Source organism: Somniosus microcephalus, chromosome 19 (assembly GCF_052327205.1).
Source record: "Somniosus microcephalus isolate GS21.2 chromosome 19, FLI_Smic_1.0, whole genome shotgun sequence".
Classification (NCBI taxonomy): domain Eukaryota; kingdom Metazoa; phylum Chordata; class Chondrichthyes; order Squaliformes; family Somniosidae; genus Somniosus; species Somniosus microcephalus.
In genome coordinates this window covers 34,440,075-34,461,647 of record NC_141005.1, presented here as the reverse complement: position 1 = coordinate 34,461,647, position 21,573 = coordinate 34,440,075, and the positions used below count along the sequence as shown (strand labels likewise).

Genomic DNA, 21,573 nt, shown 5'->3' with positions numbered 1-21,573 from the left:
CACCTCCTAACATCTAACTTGGTTCTGGCCTACCTATATTAGCTGCAGGGTATCAGATGAATCTCTTATTTCCCCTAACACTTTTGCTAAACTATGTTTTGGAAAATTAGATCAAGATTTAACACTTTTCTTAGGATTTCATGTATGATGCCTAAGCTAGTTTGATTTAAACTTTTTTTATAACCAGTATCTTTCAGATCGAGTTATGAACCAAGCCAGGTCGGCCCACAGTACAACACTGAGTGAAGTGTAGATTAACTCCCAACTTACTAGAGACACTAAAGACTCTGTCAGATGCAAAAGTGCGTTACTAACTCCACTTATTTAACTATAATAATATGACTAGCACTATCACAGGATTCGGTATTGGCGATCACAGTAGATGTTAATGCTTAATATTCAACAAAATCTAAATAATCAAGTATTACAGCAAACATTTGCCAATCAAAGGCCAGTTTGGCTATATGGATCACTTCCTCAAATGTAATTCAAGTCACCATACATTCCTTACAAAATTATAAGCATCTGGGAAATTTAGCAAGATAACGTGCTGTACTGATAATATTGTCAATTAAGTTCATTGCACAATGCCATCAACCGTACCACCTTGTCCAAGGAGGGAAGTTCTCCTCTGTTGGATTGTCAGCACCTGCTTCTCTGTGTGGAGAATTATCATTCTGACTGAACACTGAAACCATACAAAGGAATTAGCTTGATGGTTGAACTACAGCTTCCCTTCAAGTCCTACCCCATGTTTTGGAGATGGAGTTCAGTCACAGCAAGTCAGAAAAGATGCTAAATCTGTACTCTAAGACACTTGATCAAGAAAAGTGTCCAAAGCAGGAGAATATTTTAGATTTGTATTTCTGATTAGTTCAGAGATAGCTTGATTTAACATTACAGGACCAAATTGTTTTATTGCTGAGTCAGACTTTTCAATTTCATTTGCTGTCTGTATTAGAAATATATTTGTGCATTGCCATTTCCCAGGGGCTGTGAACAGTACTTTCTTGCTTATCTTCAGTGGTTAGTAGCTTGGGGTTTAATTCTTGAGTCAATTTCCATGTTTTATGCCTGCCGGTATATTTTAATTTGTTCATTCGCGATTTTAGTTTACAATTTTAGAGCTTCTCAGAGCCAATAATTAACTGGTAGATTTTCTGAGTCTTTGCCTGTGGCAAGCACATATCACTAACACAAGCAGTAAGCCCACAATTTTTTGATGTTTGCTTACTGAAGGTGAGATATCTCTTCTCAAAATCTACCCTCATTTGTACTCCAGGATGCACAACATCCTGACTTGGACATATAACACCGTTCCTTCATTGTCACTTGGTCAAAATCCTGGAACTCCCTACCGAATAGCACTGTGGGAGTACCTTCGCCACACGGATTGCAGCGGTTCAAGAAGGAAACCCACCACCACCACCTTGAGGGAACCTAGGAATGGGCAATAAATGCTGTCTGTGCCAGCGACGCCCTCATCCCAGAGAACAAATGTTAATTATTATAATGGAAGTATTTAACTTTATCTGATTTCTTTTATTGTTAAATCCTATTTCATGGGTATGAGTTATTTCTGAATGCTTTTAAGATGTTTTTGGAAGAATGGATGAAAGATGTGATTGCTACCTGAGTGTTTGTTCATTTCACGGTGTTGAGGAATTTTTTGTGATACTTGTACCATTCCAGCAAGATGCAAGAATGTAAAGGTTTCTTTTAGTAATCAATTGCTCATTGATTTGGGTGAAGGAATGACGGGACAAGCACTGGCATGGCCTGTCTTGAGTGGCGATAAGCCAGCACTGAAATACGCAAATTATAAAGATCATAGAGCAACCTCCTAATAAGGTTTTTCTTTTTAAATTTTAAATTTTATTTTACTATAGATTTCTAACAATGTTTACAGAGGAAATACTTCAGAGTTTCTTATAGTGCCAGTTCTTTCTCGGGATCAAACAACAATAATTTCTTAAATAACAACAGAAAATGCTGGAAATACGCAGCAGGCCAGGCAGCATTCATGGAGAGAGAAACAGAGTTAACGTTTCAGGTCTGGGATCCTTCATTAGAACTGATGAAGGGTCCCAGACCTGAAACGTTAACTCTGTTTCTCTCTCCACGGATGCTGCCTGGCCTGCTGAGTATTTCCAGCATTTTTTGTTGTTATTTCAGATTTCCAGCATCTGCAGTATTTTGCTATTGTAACAATAATTTCTTATTGGGTGGAATATTTTGCATTTACAAAGCTCTTGAAATAGTGAACAGAGTGGAATGACTCATGCCGTGGGTTAACGCACTATCCTCTCACCTCAAAGATTTACTTCAAATGTAGTCGAAACATTTTTGGGATGAGCTATTCCATCTGCAAGCACTTGGGCAATGTCTGCTCAGCTCACACCAGCAAAATGCATCTTTCATTGTCAGGAAACCATTGTTCGAACTGAATAAAGTTCAAAATGCATACAAAATAACCTATTTTACCAGTACATATAATAGACATATAATAGAGATATTGGCCTGGAATTTGCCATTGTAATGACTGCAAAACTGTCAGCGTTCGTCGTCCTTACAGCTGTGAAACTGACAGCAATTTCTGGCGTCGGCACATGCGCAGTTAGACGCGGAAATCCAGAAGTTGCTGTCAGTCATTCCCTGCTCCTCCACAGGCTATGCTGTTGAACTCCCCGGAGATGACAATCAATTGAAATCACTGAACTGACAAAAACTTCCCCTTTTACGTTGAAATATCGCTGTTAAAAACCCCCGAAAAAGTTAAGTTGTTGAATGAGGTGTAACTGGGTTTTTAACGGCTTACTGAGTCATAATTACTGCTGAACAACCGTTCTGGCCCTGAAAAACTAAGTTTATATTTTTCCATGATGATAATTCCATGGTTTTTAATTTTTTCTTAAAGCCTGAGATTTCAGCTTCTACCTTAATCCATGTGTATGTCCCAATCTTTGTTTTGCTCTCTGTACAATGATTAAAACGTGAAGGAAAATCAGTGCATTTTACTTCCTGGTTTGCTGTCTGTGAGAATTCTTCAGTGTGATTGGCTGCTTAGCCACCTTGATGACATCACTCTTGCTGGATGCTGGAGATCCCCTAGACTTGGTGCCAGAATCAAATTAACGTCGGGAGAGGTGAAATCGACGCCACAGAGATCGCTAGATCTTTGGGGGCAGCTTTCTTTGAAGTCAGCGGCCAGCGCCATCACTTCGCCGCTGACTGCAAAATCTGGGCCAGTAGTACTGAATGAGCCTGAAATCTGCCAAGATTAGTCTTGTTCCGCCTGTGCGTATCTTGTAAATGTTTTCCTGTACCAGTTAGAAATTGTGCAATAAGATTCTGTAATCTTTGCTAACATTCCTGTTTCATCTTTGAAATTGGTTACTAATTAGCAGTGTTGTTAAAGTATAGGACACCATTTATGAAATTATTTTGTTTTCTAATTCCTTTTTGCTTATACAATTGTTTCCAGACACTTTGTTTTTAAAACAATCTGATTAGAATCTGCAGATTTTAAAATGTACAGAAAATTCTTTACATGTGTTTAATCCTAAATGTCAAATCGACATCTGGAAAGAATGGCAGCGTGCTCCTTTAAATATGAGCTAATAATATGGACAGAGATTTAACCAAAACTGAAATTCTGTTTTTGAAATCAAGATTTTTATGTTGATGGAAATGTTATCGACCTTGTACTCCTGCTAAATGTATTGGCTTTTATTTGACTTAACTGGTGAGCGTGCATGCGCGTTCCTGACTCTCAACCACAAAGATTCTTCATATTCTAACTAAACCTCAGAACTTGCCCTTCCCTCTACATCAAAAACTTTTCTTCTTTTTTAAAAAAAAAACCCTACCAGCTTGTTTGTATGCTGGCAAAAATCAATATGTCACCTCAGTCAAGTTTAAAAAATCTTTTATCAAATCCTAATTAAATCTCTTCAATGTTTCTATTTTCATTAGATGCTGTGTTTCACTTTAACAGTTGTGAAACTGATTGAATGTATAACATTTCCAGTGATACCACCTTTTTTTCCCTCAATGTTTGGCAAAGCCGCCTTGGTTTTTTTTTGCAAACACATAACATATTGATGTAATGGTGTTGAAATACATCAACTCCATGTGGCATCATGATGATGAAAATGAGGCACAACTCATCTAATCGCTCTTCCCTCAAATAAAACTTTCCCCAAAAGCGCAAAATGCACAAGTGAAAAATATATTTTGTCTGCTTTAAAGCTGGATGCTTTTATAAGAAATCAGTAGAATTACACCACCGAGAAATGGGATTTTTTTCTTATTCATTCTCGGGATGTGGGCGCCGCTGGCGAGGCCGGCATTTATTGTTCATCCTTCGTTGCCCTTGAGAAGGTGGAGATGGATCGTCTTGAATCACTGCAGTCCGTGTGGTGAAGGTGCTCCCACAGTGCTGTAAGGTAGGGAGTTATATGCACAATTTCCAATATAGAGAGTTCCCAGTCTTGATCTGGCCATCTGGTGGCATTGAGCAACTATAACTTGTTCTGACACATGGAAAATGAGGAGATTCATGGCCGAGTGTCCAGCTGGCTGTAGAGCAATGTTGGCAGAGATCCAGCAGCAGGCACTTGGCTGGGTCCTTAGTGAGAGGATACATGGTGCAGGGAAATACTAAAAGGGGGAGAAAATCCTTTTTCTGAGGATAAAAAGTGATATGGAAATGGGGTTACTGTTTTGTGCCATTTGCCAATGTCATGGCATTTAGCTTATGTTGTCAATGAGTCGTGACCTTCTCTATCAACACCTTTGTGCAGTTGGATATTTTTGTGAGCATTACTCATGTTTTCAATTACATGCTTGTCAGAAGTATACACTTGAGAGCACTAGGTGTAAAGTATGATGCAGTACAAAAATGAAGATGTATTTACAGTGAGACAGTTTAAAGTATGTCTATTGAGCTTCGTTCTAATTACATTAGCTAGTCACTAGTAAATCAGTGGAAACTTATTAACTTAATTTATAATGGGTAAAATACAGTTTGCAAAACTACACTTTTTCACAAACCAGCATGGATTTTTCTTTTGAATTGGACATTTAATTGGAGTCAGCTGCATAAATTCAAGCTGTTGTTATAAATGCAAGTAGTAGCTGTTTTAAATTAACATACAGGCAGATAAATCCGAATAAAATCTCCTTGGTTAATGGGTAAATCAAATGTAGATCACAGACTGAAAAAAGCCTTCAGTAAAACCACAAAAGCTTGAACTCCTTTTTTTTTATATAGGCAGACTGAAAAATGCAGTGCACAGAGTAAATACATATCTACGGTCAGGCACCTCACTAACCCTCACAGGTTCATTAATGTCTTCATGCATAAGTAAATTATAGGGATAATAACACACAACCCCCATCTTTTACAACCTCTCGCTTGGAAGCTGTAGCTCTGCAAGTCCGAATTTTTAGTCATTCAACATTTTTTTTGCTTCTCACTGACCATTTTGAATACAGAAATCACTTCCTGTAGTACTGAAAGTGAACTTGCATTTTAAGGACAAACAGATCACACATTTGAAATGAGGGCTCTGATACAGTTGAAGTTTTTTTAATGTGAATTGACTGTCGGAACGTATATTGGTTATTTATCTTCTGTACCTGAGCTGATGTTCCTAATTTACTTGAAATATTGTCTGAAAGATTTGCAGTTTATGTGCCATGTAAATCTTGTACTAAAAAGTTTAGAGCCAAAAATGCAAACCCTCCGCTATCTTGCCAAGGTGCTGTCTTGGTGTTACTAGTAGTATAGGCTTTTATCTGTAGATTAAATATTCGCCATACCAGCAGCTTTGTTGAATGCTGCTACCATTTAAAGGTGTATTTTCAACACTGAAATTTTGTTTCAAAAAAAAAAAAATCTTGTGCTGCGCAGATTTCTGACAATGGCCGGTCACACTGTACTGAGCATTGCAATAAAATGATGCAGATTGAGAAAAGGAGACAAATCATAAGCGGCTTCTATCAGCAGGAGAGATTAAGAGGAGCTGATTAGGAAAGAGGGACTATGAGAAAGATTTAAAGATCACAGAAATAGTCCATAAAAATATTGCATTTAAGGCTGCTTAATAGAACAGTGAGTCAATAGAAACCATATTTGAAAGTTCTGTGTAGCTTAAGCCTATATTTGCGCACCCACTGTTCCAATAAGTACTGCTTAGTGACAAGCTACACACTATTCCCTTATCTTTATATTTCAATTTCATTCTATATATGGCTCTAAATTTCCAATGTGTTTGGGTATGAATGCTACTTGATAGTGAGGTACTGTCAACAGCTGTATTATTAGTACAGATTCTGTGACTGTCCAGTTTCCCCTATACGCAGCTGTAGTTTTGCCAGACAATGCACCTTGTGTTTCACAGAATGGCTTTCTTATAAGTTCAGGACTTTCTTACAGAAGTTGTCCCTCGACGTAGCCTGTGGTAATTCTGCGATGCTTCAATGTCACTTGCCTGTCAACAAATTGACTGGGAGTGAACGACAGAATAGTTGCTGGTACATTGAAGTTCATAAACCTGTTGCCTTCCTAACATTTTTTTATCCAAAGCAAAATGATTTGTCGTCTGACAGCATTTTACTCCGTTGTGATGCATATAACGATTGAACAATGCAATACAGTAGGATTCCTTGAGTAAATTTTGCATTATAAATCCTATTCTTAACTGAAATTTCTCTCAGTTTTAGTTTCATGTGATTAGTGATGGAAAAAGTTGCTGATCAGTCACTTGCTATTAAGTGTACACATTAATGTGGCATCAATGTATTTTGTAACACATTGTGGGGTGAGCTGGAAACTTTCAATTTGGTTGCATTTATATAGCAGCTAACGGGACAGTATTATGTTTGCAAAACCATCTCTTAATGTTCTCGGCACTGCCACAAGTTTCAATATTGGTGTGCGTTTGGCTGCTTGATGTTTTACTTTAGCCACTTTGGCATCCAAGATTCTGCAGTACCAAATCCCAAAGGTATAATATAAAAACGACAAGAATAGGCGTATAATACATTTTTGTGTTTTATCTGTAGGTCACTAATGACTGATAATTCACAGCAGATTACAGGGTGAAAATATGCAAGTATGGGTGTCAAATTCTTCTCCTCTTAGGCAGTCCCTCGGAACCGAGGATGACTTGCTTCCACGTTAAAGATGAGTTCGCAGGTGACTGATGAGTCCAATGCGGGACCGACAGTCTCTGTCACAGGTGGGGCAGACGGTGGTTGAAGGGGCGGGTGGATGGGGTGCTTGGGTTGGTGCTAGGATCCCAGCTATTCACAATATATATAAATGATCTAGACGAGGGAACTAGATGTAATATCTCCAAGTTTGCAGCCGACACAAAGCTGGGTGGGCGTGTGTGCTGTGAGGAGGATGCAGATAAACTCCAGTACGATTTGGACAGGTTGGGTGATTGGGCAGATGCAGTATAATGTGGATAAATGCGAGGTTATCCACTTCGGTGGCAAAAACAGGAAGACAGATTATTATCTGAACGGCAATAGATTGGGAAAAGGGGCAGTGCAACGAGACCTGGGTGTCCTTGTGCACCAGTCGCTGAAGGTAAGCATACAGGTGCAGCAGGCGGTTAAGATGGCAAATGGTATGTTGCCCTTCATAGCGAGAGGATTCGAGTACAGGAGCAAGGATGTCTTGCTGCAGTTGTACAGGGCCTTGGTGAGACCACACCTTGAGTATTGTGTGCAGTTTTGGTCGCCTTATCTGAGGAAGGATGTTCTTGCCATGGAGAGAGTGCAGAGAAGATTCACCAGACTGATACCTGGGATGGCAGGAATGACGTATGAGGAGGGATTGGGTCGATTAGGCTTATATTCGCTAGAGTTTAGAAGAATGAGAGGGGATCTCATTGAAACTTATAAAATTCTAACAGGATTAGACAGACTAGATGCAGGATAAATGCAAATGTTGGGAGGACTCGTAAAAATCAACATTTCATTGTGCAGTACACACGTCTGCTGCATATATGACAAATAAAATTGAATTGAATTGAATTGGAAGGATGTTCCCGATGGCGGGGGAGTCCAGAACCAGGGGTCACAGTCTAAGGATAAGGGGTAAGCCAATTAGGACTGAGATGAGGAGGAATTTCTTCACCCAGAGAGTGGTGAACCTGTGGAATTCTCTGCCACACAGGGCAGTTGAGGCCAATTCATTAAATATATTCAAGGAGTTGTTGGATATATTTCTTGAGGCTAAACGGATCAAGGGATATGGGGAGAAAGCAGGGACAGGGTACTGAATTTGGATGATCAGCCATGATCTCATTAAATGGCGGAGCAGGCTCGAGGAGCCGAATGGCCTACTCCTGCTCCTATCTTCTATGTTGACGTGCGCTGCTTGCACTTGGCTTCCGCTTGCTCCCAGTGAAGAGACTCGAGGTGTTCGGCACCTTCCTGGATGCTTCTCCTCCACTTTGTGCGGTCTTGGGCCAGGGATTCCCAGGTGTTGGTGGGGATGTTGCACTTTTTCAAGGAGGCTTTGAGGGTGTCCTTGAAGCATTTCCTCTGCCCACCTGGGGCTCTCTTGCCGTGTCGGAGCTCCGAGTAGAGCGCTTGTTTTGGGAGTCTCGTATCGGGCATGCGGACGATGTGACCTGTCCATCGGACCTGATCGAGCGTGGTCAAAGCTTCGATGCTGGGGATGTTGGCCTGAGCGAGAACACTGACGTTGGTGCCCCTATCCTGCCAATGGATTTGCAATGTATTGGGTCTCAAATTAGTGGAGTGCACTGGTGCATGACAAATTCCTTATAAGCAAAAGAATTTGAAACACAAATGAACAGGATAAAATGTAGAGATCAATCTTGCTTCCAGTGAAACTGACTTAGTGAGATTCTTATTTTAATACTGTTGTGTTCCTCAAATTTAATGAATTTGAAGTGTTTTATTTTAGAAACATAGTGCATTTTGATTAAATAATTAATCTTGGAAGTTATTCCATTGCAAAAAGAGCTGATTCAAAAACACTGTCTGAAGAATAGGAATGTTTGCATCCAATTTGTAGCAAGTGTTTACAACACTCCTGCATAAATCATAGAATGTCCTTCTGCACCTTTCTCGCTTTGCTTGCTTCAGTAAGCCGAGTTTACCACAGTGCTGTGCAGTGATGACATAAATATTCGACCAGTTCAACTCCACAACACACCAAGATGGTGAAACGAACAAGTGGAGGAGTGAGAACGCATCATTCTAAGTTGTACTTGTATGAAAATAGCGACGCCATCTTGACTAACGTAAATCAAAAAGCAAATGTTAAAATTAATTTTGTAAATTGGACATAAAGATATTTGGGAGGAGGGCTATGAAACAAAAGCTCTATAAATAGAATTTTAGTTGCAATTATAATGTTTTTTTTTTCTAATCTAAGCACCTTTTACAAGAATCTTTTTTTTGTTAATTTGCATATGTGACGCTAATTTATGGGTTGCAATTAAGGCTGTTCCATACCTTTTTGAAGTCTCTTGCATTATAAGAGAAGCCAAATGTACAAGTGCCTGCACGGCATGGGACGCCGTGTTAATAAAACAAAGCAGTTGCACTAACATTTTCAGAGTTCCACTTACACACACTGTTAATTTTCTGCTGCTTACAGCCAAAATGTTAAAACTTATTGGCCTGGATTTTTATTTCAAGATGTGCTATGTTTCTCAGCTGTTTATTTTACTTACAATGGCGCTATTCAATATTAAAAATCACTATTTAAAAAAAAAAAAAAAAAATCTGATGGAGGAGCCATCCCTCCAGCTCTGTACAGGCAGCAAGGTCGAAGTTTTGATTCCTGGTCTCTGCTGAATTTCCTGACCTGAACTGGTGGGGTGGAAAGAAGCAGAAGGGCAGCAGTAGTTGGCCTGATTGTCCCCAGGGCTGCGAAGAATGATATTGCCCAGAGCTCCGGTCTCTAATTTGCTGTCCGACAACCTTTTGCATTTGTGTATTTTTTTTTAAGAAGGGAGAGAATCAGCCAAATATCTGATCCCTTTACCATGCTTAAGAGTCTTTAAATGAAGAATTTGAAAAATACAGCCGGGTAGCATTTCTTCTTGCCCATCTATAGTGTGACGCAATACATGAACCGGCGTCTAAAGATCTTAGGCACAAGTTGGCAAGAGCCAAGGCTTAGGGGTGCTTAAGTTTACACAAGGCTACTGCTAGAGTTTAATAGACTAAAACTGCACAATATTTTCTCGCCACGTGTCCAGTTAGAGCCTTGCCTTGCTCACTGACCTACATTGGCTCCCGCTCTGGCAACGCCTCTTTTAAAATTCTCATTCTTGTTTTCAAATCCCTCCATGGCCTCACCCCTCCCTATCTCCAATCTCTTCCAACCTTGCCACCCTCAGACCTCTGCGCTTCTCCAGTTCTGACCTCTTTCAACACTCCACTATTGGGCCTTGGCCCTAAGCTCTGTAATTCCCTCCCTAAACCTCTCTGCCTCTCTACTTGTGTCTCCTCCTTTAAGACATTCCTTAAAACCTATCCCTGACCAAGTTTCTGGTCACCTGTCCTAATATCTCCTTATGTGGCTCGGTATCACATTTTGTTTGGTAACGTTCCTGTGAAGTGCCTTGCGACATTTTACTACGATAAGGCGCTATATAAATGCAAGTTGTTGTTGCTTCGCTACGGAATTAATTTTAGAAAACAAATGGACTGCCGCCTTCCACTGTATCAAAAAAGCTACCGGCATTGTTTCCGTTTGTCAGCGTGAGAACAGTGTTGATTAAGACCCCACAAATAAATTGTAACTGACCTTGACTTTTGGATCCCCTGAAGTATTGCAATTTCAAAGTCCATTTCCTTGAAATTGTAACCTGAATGAATGCCTTCCTGAACCAGACAGGCTGACTAATGGCTCTCGTTGTGTTACTAAGCATTTACACTTTTTCCTTCCCGTGGTATAACCTATTCCCTTCTTTCCTTCCTGTTCACAAACTTTCCAATCTTGGTCAATATCGTGAATTAAATCCTAAAACCATGTCACTTTTATGACTCTTTATCTTGGCGTGGGGGGAGGAGAGAAAGACTTGGGCAAATTATATCCTGTCACACATTAAAATCGACATTGCTCCAGCTGTGTAAGACTGCTGAGAACTTCACATTGTCACACACAATCACAATCATGCAACAAGTGATCAGGTTGCACATTCGGGGTGCAGGATGTTAAAATAGTTTTTATTCCACTTATAAAGCTCATTTCTCTCATTTACTTGTGTTATATCAGTATCCATTGTAGAATAGAAGTTGTGGGAGGTGGAGGGAACTATTTCCCTCTCAGTACTCTATATTGGTCATATCTTTCTGCCATTGAGTAGCATTTATATTTGTATATGATTTTTAAAATAGTCTATTTTGTGGCTCTATTCACTATTTTTGGTATAGTACAATTTTAAGGACCAATGCTGCTGCACAGTATTTAAAAAATGAGCAGGAAAATGTACTGTAACCATATTGTTGGAGATCATCTATACCCCATGAATAGACTTGCCATCTCACTCGGGTAGTTCTTCTGGATATATAGCCACAATGCGTTGTATAATGTTCTTGCCAGCAGATATGCCTAAAAATAATGTAAAATATTGCTACTATATTTTACTACTTGTGAAACTTACATTATGCTCCTGAGATAGCAAAGAAATACATATGATAAACATTAAAACATATCTGTTGTAGTGAGTTGACCAAAACAATTTTGTGGTTAAAAACACATGAGCCACATCAAAACTAGAGACAAAATTCAATGTGCCAGCTATATGTGGTTCTTGTTTAGTTCCCCAGGGCTGTTAAGAAAAGGCTCCTTATCAGCCAGGGAATAGCTACATTTTTCCGGGGGGGGGGGGGAAATAATAAAAAACTTGCATTTATATAGCGCCTTTCATGACCACTGGACGTCTCAAAGCGCTTTACAGCCAATGAAGTACTTTTTGGAGTGTAGTCACTGTTGTAATGTGGGAAACAATTTTGTGGTTACAAGCACACATGAGCCATATCAATATAAGAGACAAAACTCAAAATCGGGAATGAAAAGACTGGAAATAGTATGCAGCAACAAAAATTATTTTTTTAATGTAAAAGTTTACTAGTTGAAAAACCATGCTCAACTGTACCACTGTAGAAACCCAGGTATTTATTAGTTCAGTCTTGTGTTTTCAAATTTAGCAATAACTATTATGTATTGCATGTAGAGGATCCTATTAAAAGTTTCAACAAGAATATCAAATAATATAAATTTAATAAAAATAAATTGGGCCAAATCTTGCTGCAGTGGGGCATTTCGTGGCGTTCGCCATTAGACTTTTTCTGATGGGGCAACGGAGCATCGGGGCCCTTAGTGGATGAAGGGACCAATGAGATTTAAGGATTCAGAAAGAAACCGGAACAACAGAGAAGGAGGGTGAATTAAGAACATAAGAAATAAGAGCAGGAGTAGGCCATACGGCCCCTCGAGCCTGCTCTACCATTCAATAAGATCATGGCTGATCATCGACCTCAACACTTTCCCCGCCTGATCTCCATATCTCTCGATTCCCCTGGAGTCCAAAAATCTATCTCAGCCTTGAATATACTCAAAGACCCAGCATCCACAGCCCTCTGGGGCAGAGAATTCCAAAGATTCACAACCCTCTGAGTGAAGAAATTCCTCCTCATCTCAGTCTTAAATGGCCTACCCCTTATCCTGGGACTATGCCCCATAGTTCTAGACACTCCAGCCAGGGGAAACAACCTCTTAGCATCTACCCTGTCAATCCCCTTCAGAATCTTGTATGTTTCAATGAGATCACCTCTCATTCTTCTAAAACTCCAGTGAGTATAGGCCCATTCTACACAATCTCTCATCATAGGACAGCCCTCTCATCCCAGGAATCAATCTAGTGAACCTTCGTTGCACTGCCTCCAAGGCAGGGCTATCCTTAGATAAGGAGACCAAAACTGTACACAGTACTCCAGGTGTGATCTCGCCAAGGCCCTGTACAATTGTAGCAAGACTTCCTTACTTTTATACTCCAACCCCCTTGCAATAAAGGCCAATTTGCCTTCCTTATTGCTTGCTGTACCTGCATGCTAGCTTTCTGTGTTTCTTGCACGAGGACACCCAAATCTCTCTGAACACCCAACATTCTCACTACAGGAAACTTTGTGCTATCTGGAGGTTGAATGTCCGGCAACTTCGATCTAACGGCAGAAATCAGCAGCCGTTTTGGTTAGGTTTTTTTTCTTCTCCTAGCATTCTTTTCACAGGCAGGCTCTGGAAAGCGTCTTTGTGGCTTAGCAACAGCTTCAGAGACGCTTCCAAGCTACTGGGCCGAGTGTTTACAAGCTGCTGCTGAGCAACAGTGTTTGTGGTCAGATACGGCAGGCTCTAGAAAGCGTCTCTGTATCTTAGCAACAGCTTCAGAGATGCTTCCAAGCCACGGGCCGAGTGCTGACAAGCTGTTGCTAAGCAACAGTCTTTGTTGTCAGATACGGAGATGAAAAGCTCCTATCTGATAACATTGACGCTGGTCTATCCGGAAGTTTTGAGGCAACGGCAGTAGCTCGGTCCCGTGGGTGCCGGATAGCACAAAGTTTCCTGTATTTAAAAAATATTCTGTTTTTCTATTCTTCCTATCAAAGTGAATAACCTCACATTTCCCCACATTATACTCCACCTGCCACCTTACTGCCCACTCACTTAGTCTGTCTATATCCCTTTGTCGACTCTGTGTTCTCCTCACAGCTTACTGTCTCACCTAGCTTTGTATCATCCGCAAACTTGGATACATTACACTTGGTCCCTTCATCTACGTCATTAATATAGATTGTAAATAGCTGAGGCCCCAGCTCTCTGACCCTTATGGCACCCCACTAATTACAGCCTGCTAACCTGAAAAAGTCCCGTTTATCCCTACTCTCTGTCCATTAACCAATCCTCTATCCATGCTACTATATTACCCCCAACCCCGTGAGCCCTTATCTTATGTAATAACCTTTTATGTGGCACGTTATCGAATGTTTTTTGGAAATCAAATATACTACATCCACTGGTTCCCCTTTACCCTACTACTTACATCCCCAAAAAACTCTAATAAATTTGTCAAACACTATTTCCCTTTCATAAAACCATGTTGACTCTGCCTAATCATGTTATGATTTTCTAAGTGCCCTGATATCACTTCCTTAACAATGGATTCCAGCATTTTCCCGATAACTGATGTCAGACTAACTGGCCTGTAGTTCCCTGTTTTCTCTCTTCCCTCCTTTCTTGAATAGTGGTGTTACATTTGCTATCTTCCAATCCGCTGGGACCATTCTAGAATCTAGGGAATTTTGGAAGATCAAAACCAATGCATCCACTATCGCTGCAGCCACCTCTTTTAGGACCCTAGGATTTAGGCCGTCCGGTCCAGGGGATTTGTCGGCTTTTAGTTCCATTAGTTTCTCTAGTACTTTTTTCCTACTTATATTAATTACATTACATTCCTCACCGTCATTAGACCCTTGGCTCCTCACCATTTTTGGTATGCTTTTAGTGTCTTCTACTGTGAAGATGGATGCAACATATTTGTTTAACATTTCTGCCATTTCCTTATTCCCCCATAATAATTTCTCCTGTCTCAGCCTCTAAGGGACCAACTTTTACTACTCTCTTCCTTTTTACATACTTGTAGAAGCTCTTCTGATCTGTTTTTATATTTCTTGCTAGTTTTCTCTCATTCTATTTTTTCTCATCAATTTTTTGGTCATCTTTTGCTGGTTCCTGAAACTCTCCCAATCCTCAGGCTTACTACTATTGTTTGCAACATTATAAGCTGCTTCTTTTAATCTAATGCTATCCTTAACTACTTTAGCTAGCCACGGATGGATCACTTTTCCCGTGGAGTTTTTGTTTCTCAATGGAATGTATTTTTGTTGAGAATTATGAAATATTTCTTTAAATGCTAGCCACTGCTTATCTACCACCATACCTTTTAATCTGTTTTTCCAATCTACCTTAGCCAACTCGCCCCTCATACCTCTGTAATTGGCTTTATTTAAGTTTAAGATTCTAGTTTCGGCCTTGGGCAAGTCACTCTCAAACTTAATGTGAAATTCTATCATATTAAGATCACTCTGCCCCAGAGGATCCTTTACTATGAGATTGCTAATTAACCCTGTCTCATTACATGTCATGAACTCGTCCTCCAGACTTCCTTTGCCAATTTGATTTGTCCAGTCTATATGAAGATTAAAGTCCCCCACAATTATTGCATTAGAGTCAAAAAAGTTACAGAAAGAGAAATAAAGCAGCAAAGGAAAAGCAAGATAAAAATTTAAAATTTGACATTTTTAAAATCTCTAACAACAATTGACTATAGGCAAGAATGAGATTTAACAGTTTAAGTTGTTCCCTTTCTGAGCCAGAGAGATTGATTGGCAGTGCATTAACAATTATCACATTGTTAAAAGGGTATTTACTTCTTAATCAACAGCCTTCACTTTCTGCGGTGAGGTTTAATTGGCCATTCATGTGGAAATCAGCAAGTTCTTAAAAATAACGGGGAGGCGAAGGTTGAGATGCCGTTTGTGGGAAGCAAATGACAGAGCGGCATAAATCAACCAGCAAGTTCTGGAGATTCGAACTCACGGCATATCTCTTAATCCCCTGAACTTGCTGGCTGATTGGCACATTAATAATAGCGGCGTTGTTAACACGCTATTATTTTTCCAGCAAGATCTGACCCAATGTAACTGACCTTTACTTTTGGTTCCTTAGAAATATTGCAGTTTCATAGCCCATTTCCTTGAAATTGCAACCTCAATGACCGAAATATTGCCACAAGGGATACAGAATGCTTCCCTAAAAGGAGGAAGGATCACTGAGGAGAGTTGATGCAAATTACTTTTACCCATATCTTAGCAGTCTGCCGACAATTGCATGGATCTGTACAGGCTCACCTTTAATATACAGGACAATTGAACTTGCTGTTAGTTTAGAAATGATATTTGCATGGTGTTTACTTTCCCTTTTTAATGATTTCCAAAGTTGCCGCACTCATTTTCAGGAGAGTGGTTCTGATCTCCTGTTTCTAGTTTGTAACCCGTAACACAATTTCTACAGTCCTATAGAATTGGAATCTGCAGCATTTTTATTTAGCCCAGTTCAACTTAGAAATTGATTTTTAAGCAGTATAAATTTATTGTGGCACGTATTGCTAAGTTTTAATTGCTCGTTTCATTTACTTATAGTTTAAATTGGTTTGTTTCCTTGATGTAATTAACAATCTTGCATCTTTGTGTATATTTTTATTTGACCCAAACATTTAAAAGGCCTGATATCAGTTCGCTGTATATCATTGTATTTGTGGCATTGGTGTTCCTGTTGTTAGTTATAAGTAAGTATAAATTATTGTCTGGAAATATGTACTTCAAAGGAAACCAATGAATGGCTAGTTTGACACCTGCAAGACTAAAGCTAGAATTTGAAACGGAATTGTAGTTTGTCCAAATTCTGGTGATTAATCAGACAAAAGGCTTTCTTTTGCTTCTCAATTGAGGGATTCAACACTGATTGAGAAAGCTTTATGTGATGACAAAACTGTGAATTCGTCATATCAAAAATTAGGATTCATACAATTTGCAAAGACACTCACATTTCTTGAGCAGCCATTTTTATAAAGGCTAATTGACCCTTTACTGATTTTTCTCACTATGTATATTTATAATGTATTTGTTTCAGTATTTGCTGTTTTTTGTACTCAATATTACTATTATATCTATCATAATTACCATTTCAAAAAATTACCATTATAGCATGACTACTTTAAATTTATTATGCACATTACATGGTGAGGAAAATGTTTGCTTACGAGAACTGTTAAGTTGGTGAAGGAAAAATGGTGAGAGCCTGAAATTGTAACACTTGTGGTTTTTAAAAAAGTTTTAAAACCTTACTACAGCATTCAGCAGACATAGCCAATTTGATACCATGGATAGTGAAGATAATTATCTTAGATTAATGACTCTCAATAAATAGTATTAATCATCTCTTGAGTTAATCCACTTAGAGATAATGGACACCTCTTCTAAGCCTTGATTGCACACTACTTTGCCCACCCTATTTTATCATAGTTGTACAGATAGCTCTCTCTTAAAATAATTAGAAATGATTCAAATGAATACTAACCAAAAAGGCAAACATATTTGTATGTTGGGGAAGGAAAGTTAATTTTGTATAAGCCAGAGTGTGTGTGCATTGTTGATGTAGGCTTCAAATACCTTCCCATGTGACCATGCAAAGGGCTAGACTTTTTAAATTAAGAACAGAAAATGCTGAAAATACACCACATCTGTGAGAGAAAAGACAGGTTATGACATTTTGGGTCTGTTCCCCTCTTTGGAATTCAGGCTTCTTGTATTTGATAGTGCAAGATGTCAAATGAACAGTGGTTGCTTCAAAGGACCATAAGTTAATTAGAATAATCAATATAAGTGATATTGATTATTTTCCCAAATGTACTTGACTAAATTGTAGATTTATTGGCAGAAGTTTAATCATTTTTTTGGTCATTAAAATATATTGGCCCAGATTTTGCTCTCAGCAGTGAAGGAATAATGCTCGCCGTTCACCTCGCTGACAGCTGCCCAGAGTTTTTGTGGCTTCTCAGCGGAGATTTCCTTTAATCCGGCATCTGATGCAGCGTGGCACCCTCTGCAGGGTACCTGTGGCGTGTGAGAGCAGGGAAAGAAAATGAGGCTCTTCAACCAATCAGATTGAAGAATCCTCACTGAGACATGCAGAGTCTAAACCAGGAAGTATAAAGTAGGAAGTATAAATTCGATTTAAGCAAACTAAAGATTGGATTAAGAGAAATAAAAGAGATAAAGACAGAAAAAGTAAAAGGGTTGGAGATTTTTTAAATTTAAATCTCCAACACTAATTAACTTATGAAGGAATGAGACTCCACACTTACAAAATTAAATTTTCAGGACCGGCGAGGTTGTTTGGCAATAATTATCACTTATCACACCGTTAAAAATTCACTTACACCTGAATACACCAGCCCTAACTTTTTCTGTCGTGTTTAGTGAGGAACTAGTGGGTAAGTATCAAGTTCATGCCAATACAGTGATTTTAGTACCAAGTCCATCGGCGGACCTTTACAGCGCACCCAGTGAAGGAGCAGGGTATCACTGACAGCAGCTTCTGGATTTCCGTGTTTAACTGCGCATGTGCGTACTCCAGAAATTGCTGTCAGATTTTCTCAGTTATAACAGTTGAGCGCTGTTAGCCTCACTGTAACTCGTATCGCAAAATCCAGGCCATTGATTCTCAAAACTTTCAATGGGTAAATTGTTTAATTAGTGGTACAGGAAACTCTCTTTTAATCGGCACCTAAATATCCGGAAATCTCTCTTAACCGGCAAAATTCAGGAGTACATTCAGGTAAGTTTTACTATATATTAGTGGCCGTGTAACCGGGGTTCCTGGATCTATGGCCATGTAACCGGGGTTCCTGCACCTGTGTGCATGCAACAGGGACTCCTGGATCTGTGGCCGTGCAACAGGGACTCCTGGATCTGTGGCCGTGTACCCGGGACTCCTGTACAAGTGCCGTGTAACCGGGGCTCTCGTACCTTGGTAAATATATCTCTCTGTAATCCAGACTTTGATCAACCGGCACCACGCCAGTCCCGTTGGTGCCGGATAAAGAAGAGTTTCCTATACTTTTAACAGTGATAATTTTTTAAAATTCAGTACTCCATGAGTTTCTTAAAAAAAAATACAATGACCCTTATTACCGAATACACTCTGGCCTCATTATTGAATACACTGAAGCCTTATTAATAAATTACTCCAGAATGCCAGGTACTTGGTAGTTTTACAACAGTGGGTGTTAGTAAATGAATCATGGGTAAAAATGTGGTCAGATTTAGATTACCAGTTTTTTTTTTTCCTTGTGATTTGGATCTGAGGAAAACAAGTAATATTGCTCCTTGGGAATTCATTTGTGTATAGTACAAACATTGCTTTCACTTCCCCAGTGCTCAGAGTACTAAATCAAAAAACAGAAAAGTGTTGTAATAATTCATCATTCATTTTAAAAATTAAATATAATTGCCTGTTTTGAAAAGACATTATCTTTCAGAGGAAACACCTGTCTTCTATTATAATTTCAACTTTTTTTTTGGCTGGAATTGCCAAAGTTTGAAGTTTTTTTTATTAATGTTTAGACTCTCTGACTTTTGCTCACAGTTCCCTTGAGCACTGTTAAACTCTGCAGGTGTTATTTCTTAATTACATGCCTTTTAACTTCAAAGCATATAGAAAGTTGCCCATTTGACTCTTTTTTTTAAACTTCACACTTCACCACATTTTATTCCCTTTGCTAAAATAAGTTTGCCAGAAAATAGACAAAGCCTTTTCATGCTTATGATTATCAAACTTTAAAAAAAAATAATGGTGTACACTTCTTTGGCTGAATGTAACACTTTTTTCTCCCCAAACAGGTTGTTGATGCTGCTAAAAAGGCAAATGCTCATGATTTCATTGTGTCATTTGAGGTAAGGATATGGGTGCAGGTAATAATATCAATATCTGGCTGTGAATCCATTTTTGGCATATAGATCAGTAAGTTCTCCTTGAAGTATTTGAAGTTCCCTTAATTTGTTCTTTTTGTTTGCTCTTCATATTTTCTACTCCCATAGTTGGCTTGCTGTCCTCTACTTTGTACTCAGCCTCAATATTCTTTTGTGATTCTTTCAATTGTTTGCTTGTCAAACTTCCATTTATCTTTTGTATTAATTAACTTGTGTGTATATTTTTAAATTGTGATTAAATCTCTGAGTAATTGATAGACTCAGTGTATTTTTTTTTTAAACACAGAACTTGCTGTAAAGCTTAGGGCGCACGTAGGGCCAGCGGGGAAAGGTGGAAGTGAGCATTAAGGTTTGAGGCTGGGCACAGCTCTGAGATGGGATGGAAAGGTTTAGGATTTTTCTGAATTTTTTTTTAATGTGCTAGGATTTAAATGTTACATTTGGAGGTTGTGTTGGGATAGGTGTGGAACTATCATGAATTCTGTATCCGAGTTTTTTTTTTGGAACGTTATCACAGAGTTTTTAAATTGTGCCATGTAGATTTTTTTTTAACTGAATGTGATTAGGAAGAAAATTGAAATTGGAGAGTAAGATTTTGCATAAGAAAATAATAAATTAGAATAAGCAAAATCACAAAATTAAACACTTCACCAGTGAGGGAAAAGAAAATTGACTTTGATGTAGACAAGATTCAACGGCTTGATAGTCTCAGTCTTGGCGGACACAGCAGATATAAGATTTTGGGGGAGAAATTGAGTATAGCTCCGTTTGGGCGCTAAAAGTAGCGCCCCAGAAAAATTCGCGCCCCTGCACCAGAAATTGAGTGGTTGCGCCCCAAAGGGAAGCGCGGCGCTACTGGAGGCGCCCTGCATCCCTCTTGGGGTGCTGCGAGTGAATATCGTGGCGCAACGTGCTGCAGCGCCACACGCTGCGGCACGTTGCGCTGCGGTATTGCAGGCCTTCCTCCCCTTCTTAAAGGGGAGGGGCCTTGTGCAGCGCGATCTGGGGCCCAGCTGGGCCCCCGAGGATCGGGAGTGCAGGCAAAAGAGCCCGGCACCGAAGAGAAGTGCCGGGCTCTTGGAGCGCAGCCGGCACTCCGCGCGGGGGGGGGGCGGGCGTTCAGGAGGCCAGGGACGGGAGCGCAGGCAGGTGGCCAACAACAAAAATGGCCTCCCCGCACCTCGCCTTTAATTTGCGCCTCCCCGGCCGCAGGTACACCACCCTGACCCTGTCGGACATAGTGTCCGGCGGTAAATCAGGGGGCGCTGCCGAATATCGCGGCCGGGGCGATGCGCACACCGATGCCGTCATCGGCAGCAGCGCAGCGCTAACGGTTAGCGCCGCCACTAACGTCCCGCAGAATTTAGCGGGAGGCGTGGGCAGTGCCGCACCCGGGTGCCAGTTGGCTTGCGACCCACTTAGCGCCCTCTTAAGGCGTTAATGGGTGGCGCAACCAACCGAATTTCTCCCCCTTTAAGCTATTTGAGACGCAGTCGATTCCAGTAAAATTCACAACTCATCATTGCAGTAAATTTTTGGGGCATAGATTTACTGTGGGAAGTATTGGAAAATGCCAGTGTATGGGTCATACCTTTGTATGGGAATTTAATGATCTGCAAGTGTGTGTGTGTTGGGAAGGAGAAAGGTAAGGGTTATGTTCCTTCTGATTGCAGTCATGTGGGCTCTATTAGAAGATGACTTCCATATTGTTTGCAGAAATGGCTGATATATGTTATTAAGGTTTCAATATTGTAATACAATTCCTTTGGAGCAACACTCTTGGCAACAAGTCATTTCAAAAGCGAATGTTTATTGTTGAAAGATGTGCTCTAAATTCAAAGCAAACCTTTGGCGCCTTTCAGCCCTAATTCCGTTTGTTCATTTTATAAAAAAATTAAACTGTGATGGTGTAGCCTGGTGTCTTTTACTGAACCTCGGTCAGCTTTCCTCTCCTCTTTG

General features: G+C 39.8%; 1 protein-coding gene across 2 annotated transcripts in view; it reads left to right on the top strand.

Annotated features, from left to right (window-relative positions):
- Positions 1 to 21,573, top strand: part of LOC147104304 (uncharacterized) — a 171,511-nt gene that overhangs the window by 105,777 nt on the left and 44,161 nt on the right. For both annotated transcript variants that reach the window (XM_085961522.1, XM_085961521.1), the window contains exon 17: positions 19,525 to 19,578. In XM_085961522.1, coding sequence (XP_085817648.1) covers positions 19,525 to 19,578 — 54 coding nt within the window. The remainder of the gene's footprint in view (positions 1 to 19,524; positions 19,579 to 21,573) is intronic.